This window comes from Triticum aestivum, chromosome 2D (genome assembly GCF_018294505.1).
Source record: "Triticum aestivum cultivar Chinese Spring chromosome 2D, IWGSC CS RefSeq v2.1, whole genome shotgun sequence".
In the NCBI taxonomy this organism is placed as follows: Eukaryota; Viridiplantae; Streptophyta; class Magnoliopsida; order Poales; family Poaceae; genus Triticum; species Triticum aestivum.
Window position 1 is genome coordinate 310109673 of NC_057799.1, and position 5247 is coordinate 310114919.

Genomic DNA, 5247 nt, shown 5'->3' on the forward strand with positions numbered 1-5247 from the left:
AGCCTAATCCGAGTCCCCGAACCTTTCAAGACATTGGGGCCGGCTGCGCCCCTCAAGACATCAAGATGAAGCGTCGTCTTCTGGTGGCCGGCTGTCCCAAGCGGACGGCTGCCAGAAGGCGGCTAAGCTCCAGAAGGCGGCACCAAGACGGGCCGACTCCTTGCAGGCGGCCTCTAGAGAGGCCGGCTCCTAGCAGGCGGCCCACGGCGCCCTCAGAGTCTGCGCCCCCATTAAGAAAACAAGACAGGGTGAGGCTACAGTATAGCCCATCACCCACGTATACAGGGCCGGGCGTGGTCACAGTGCTCCGTACAGGCGGAGATCTCCGCCCGGCGCGGCACTGTTGCCACTCCACCCCTGACGTCACTGCTGGCAGGCGGAGCCCTGTTCCCACGACGACCTGTCGGTACGGCCTGCAGGCGGCGGGCCCTACCGGGCAGCGAGAGCCCGTAGGACGGCGGAGGCCTGGCCAGTCGGACCCGAGGGAGGCCGGCCTCTAGCAGGCGGCCCTCTTCTTCCTCGGGGTCCGTGCGCCATTAACCAGATGAGACAGGAAGTGGCTACAGTGATCTCCCACCAGACGGCGGGACTGTAGCCACGCTTCCCTGACCAAGTACACATCATTAGCGTCACGGCTACAGTAACCAGCAGCCGGCAAGACCCGCAAGCGGCGGGAGCGGCCTGTCGGCTCCGTACCAGACCAGTCGGCGGGGCCCACCAGGCGGCGGGCCCCAGCAGCTGGTGGAGAAGCCGGCGACCAGAGACACTGACAGCCGGGTCCTACACCCGGCCAGATTACCATTGTACCCCTGGGGGGTAGGCCTATATAAACCCCCAGGGCACCCATGCAAAGGGTTCCCAACCTGTTAGAACTAGACTCATACCTAGAGGAAGGAGAGAGCGTGCCTGCCTTCTTCTACCTCTAGCATACAGCTCGAGGAGCACCATTGTATCCACTAGTGCCTTAGTGATCATGCGGAGACCCCGCAGAGCAGGACTAGGGGTGTTATCTCCTAGGAGAGCCCCGAACCTGGGTAAAGTACGCCGGCGTTCGTGTCTACGCCTCATCCCGCTTCCGGGCACCGGCGACGTTCTACTCGCTCCCACCATGATAAGCCATCCTTTGGCATATGTCGCACCCAACCCACGACAACCGCGGCTCGGGCACGGCGAGCGGATGGTGCGTCGCTGCAGGCACGGAGGCGCGTGTTGGCGTCGGGCGGAGATGACCGTGACAACGACAACGGCGATTACGGGAGCTGCAACAACTCCGACGACAGCAAGTCAAGATTAAGGAGAAAATGTTAGGATAATCATGACTTGACCGTGCATGCATATGGTTGTGTGGATAAGCTAGCTATGTGTGCCTTGACCGACTCGTGTGCGTGCGTGAGTTTGTTAGATGCATGCAGGTTGTTAGCTAGCTTTGTGGAGTGGGGTTAGTGGACGGGTGATCAATTCGTGCGTGTGTTAGTGGCCGGTGTGTGGCCGTGGTCTGGTCATGCGTGTGTGTATCGGGTATAAAAAGCCCCTCATGTACTGCTTGAAGCGACGCCGATATGAGCCGAGCCTAGGAGCCAGAGATAAGGTAGTCTTTGCCGGAACCGTGGTATGCGCCCGGTCGGTTGTGAGAGAGCTCCTCTGGGTAGGCTGCGGTGTATTGCCGCATCCGGGTATGTGCCTAGTAAAGTGAAACCGTTTGTGCGGCCGAGGCGTTTATGTGCCAAAAAATTGTGTGATTCATCTTCCACCTTCATTTGTGCGAGTGAGAGAAAGTGAGCGGCAACAACAATATCTTCCATCCTCAACTATCTTGGGATCAGAGTAATGAAATAACGATATCGCTGATAGTATGAGAGTGACGCGGATGAAAGGATTGGTAATTACACATGCACATACGTGCATGCATGCATGCGAAGCTAGGCAGGGCCTCGTACCACATGCATGCTAGTATCTGCAACGAGGCAAGATACCAATCGAGTGCATGCATGCCCGGGCCATGCATACCGTCGACTGAGAGCTCCATCGGCAGCCATGCAAGGACACTTTTATGATGCATCTCGAGTCAGACGACGACGACTGCCACCCTCACCCTCGTAGCTAGACCAGGCCACAAGTAGAATGGAGACCACGCAGCTAATATGCATGCGTCGTGTTGTGAATCAATCACTAGCCTGCCACGACCTCCTTCTATCGATCGAGCGAGTCTCCTCCCTTCTGCACTCTCTGCACTGATCTGATCTGCACACGGTCCCTACATACGCGTGCGGCCGGCCCCCCTCCCTCGCCCGGGGCCAGTGGCGAAGCCAATGTATAGGCTGTGTAGTCAAATGACTACACAACTTTATGGAAAAAGTATCATATATAAGCACAAATCATGTCAAAAATAATACAAAATTTGTAGAAATACATATATCTTGACAACACAAGATTGAGTTGACTACACATGATTAAAATCCTGGCACCGCCACTGCCCGGGGCTGCACAAGATGACCTCATCATACACCAGAGACAGCACAGCACACGTCCGAGCCCCTACTAGCACCTGCACTGTGTCGCCGTCCCCGGCCGGGCGTCCTCTATTCGTCTCAGCCACCATCAGGCCAACTCCACCACGTGAGCCTATTTTATCCACGCGCATCCGTTAGGGGTAAAATAGACGAATCAGACGGCCCAGCGTGCAGGCGCAAACAGACTTTTGTTCGTTTTCTGTCCGCTTTTGACTCATCCCCGGCTCAAGTTTGCGTCGCTTTTAAGGTGAAACGGACAGCAATCGGACGCACGGGCCGTCTGCGCGTGTCCTCTCCTAGCCCGCCCGTCGGTGACACAGGGACGCCTTTTTCTATCCGCCCCCTTCCTCCGGCCGCATCCCCTCCACTCTTCTCCACTCTTCCCCACTCTTTCCCTCGTCGCCGCCGCCGCTGCCGCTGCCATTGCAGCTGTGCAGCTCGGACGCACGCTCGCCCAGCCCCTTCCCCTCGGCGCCCCCGAGCTACCCAACCACGAACACCTGATTTGCGCACCCGCCAGCCGGATTTGGGGTGGATCCGGTCAGTCTTAAGCTCGCCTGGCTGTGGGAGGCCGCGCCGCACCATGGACTGGCCGGGCACCGGGCCGGAAGGCCCTGGCAGGGCCACAAGGCCACATGCAGGCAGCGGCTCCTCCTCTAGCCGCTCGGATCTACACCGTCGGTGGTCCGCCAGCAGATACATGAATGGCGGTTGGTCGGGCTCGGTGCTAGCCCAAAAGCTCGTCGGCGCACCGTTGCCACTCGTTAAGTGCGACCACTGCCCAAAGAAGGTCGTGCGCCGCGTGTCTACAACGCCGGAGCATCCCGGATGGGTGTTCATCAAGTGCTTAAACGATGGTGTATGTGCTCTTTTTAGCTTCGGTTTGTGCTCTAGATTTACTAGTTGTGCTAACTTCAAATTATATTGTGTAGCATGGATGCAAGTTTTGGTATATTGGGAAGAAGAGTACATCGATATATTGATAGAGCGCAATTTAGTAGATGTTCGTGCACTTTTAGTTAGCATAGAGGCTGTAGATGAGAAAAGTGCACTTGTTGCTGGATTAGAGGCTAGACACGAGACTAGATGCGAGGAAGCAACCTCTACTTCTTTAGACTCGAAGAAGAAAGAAGCACGCAAGATCGAGCCTCCTCCGCAGATAAACATGAATGCATCGAGAAGGCACTAATCCAATTTACAGGAGCAGTTTTGGGAGTTGGATATCTTTTAAATGTATTCTTGTGGTTCTTGTTTTTTGTCTTACTTTTCTAGTCAAAATTTGGTGATGTATTCCCATATACCAAAATTGAATGATGAAAAAAAGTTAAGGCCTTGCAAAGAAAAAAGTACGCTGACAGGATACGGCTGGAATGCATCCGCGCGTTGGGCGCACGGCCACCGCATCTCAGAAACGGTCCGGACACGACTTCATTGTCCTATCCAAACAGACAGAATCCGGACAAAATGGACGTCAGATCGCGCGGTGGAGTTGGCGTATAGGTGTCCACTATATATATATACACGCTATTCGATCCATCAACCTTTCTCATCTAAGTCTCATCAGTCGGCGTAGTTGAGTACTGGTACTCTACTATTCGTCTGCTCTGGACCTCTGGTGTGGCTATGCCAGCTACCGGCGAGGGTCCTCGCGCCGCGCAGCCGGCGGCGGCGAGGAGGCCGAGCAGGTACGAATCGCAGAAACGGCGTGACTGGCAGACGTTCGTGCGGTACCTGGCGGCGCACCGCCCACCGCTCGTGCTGCGCCGGTGCAGCGGCGCCCACGTACTCGAGTTCCTCCGCTATCTCGACCGCTTCGGGAAGACCCGCGTCCACGCGCCGCCCTGCCCGGCCTACGGCGTACACGCGATAACGGCGACGGCGCCGTGCCAGTGCCCGATCGGCCAGGCGTGGGGCAGCCTCGACGCGCTCGTCGGCCGCCTACGCGCCGCCTTTGACGAGCGCTACAGCCGCAGCGGCGGCGCGCCGCCGCAGCAGCAGCAAGACGCCAGTTGCAACCCCTTCGCCGCACGCGCCGTCAGGCTATACCTGCGTGACGTCCGCGATGAGCAGTCTAGGGCGCGCGGCATCTCCTACCACAAGAAGAAGAAGAAGCGCAAGCTTGCCACTGGAAGCTGCATCGCGGAGGCCTCGTCCTCCAAGAACGGCGGCTGCGCGGACGCCAACTCGGACGGCGAACGCGGGCACAAGACTACGATGACGACGAAGGCTAACGTGGCGCCGGTGCCTCAAGCACCGCCACCGCTGCCGCCTCTGCCGCCATGCCTGGCCGGGGTACCGTTCGAGTGCGGCTCCGACACGGGAAGCATCGTTGGAGGAGGGGTGTCTACTGGCGCCGGCTGCTACGGCGGCATATACTTGCCGTTGTTCTTCAACGCATTTAATTAGCTTGTTGATAGCTTAGCCTCAAAATGCCTCGTGGTGCCCAATTAATGTTCGAGTATAATCGACGTACGGCCAGTGCGTCGTAATAACGTACCCTATGTTACTTTGCTTATTATTTTGCAGTTGTTCCGTTGGTCTACGTAGGCATTTCGTGTATCATTCAGAGTACTCATGACTCGTGAGAATGAGATCTAGCTTCCAACAACGATTTGTGCATGCACCCCAACAAACTAGTTTCCCAACATATTTATAATACTTGTGGTGGAGGTAGATTAAAAGATATGTGGACAGATTGCTGCAATTGCTTTGGCATGTGGGCCATGAAGAAACGGTA

The 5247-nt window shown here is 56.7% G+C and overlaps 1 protein-coding gene across 1 annotated transcript; it reads left to right on the forward strand.

Annotated features, from left to right (window-relative positions):
- The first annotated feature begins 4066 nt into the window (after positions 1–4066).
- On the forward strand, positions 4067–5023 carry LOC123049257 (protein G1-like). The gene has a single exon (XM_044472202.1). It carries the CDS (start codon positions 4134–4136, stop codon positions 4914–4916), a length of 783 nt encoding a protein of 260 aa, XP_044328137.1. The 5' UTR covers positions 4067–4133; the 3' UTR covers positions 4917–5023.
- Positions 5024–5247: the final 224 nt, after the last annotated feature.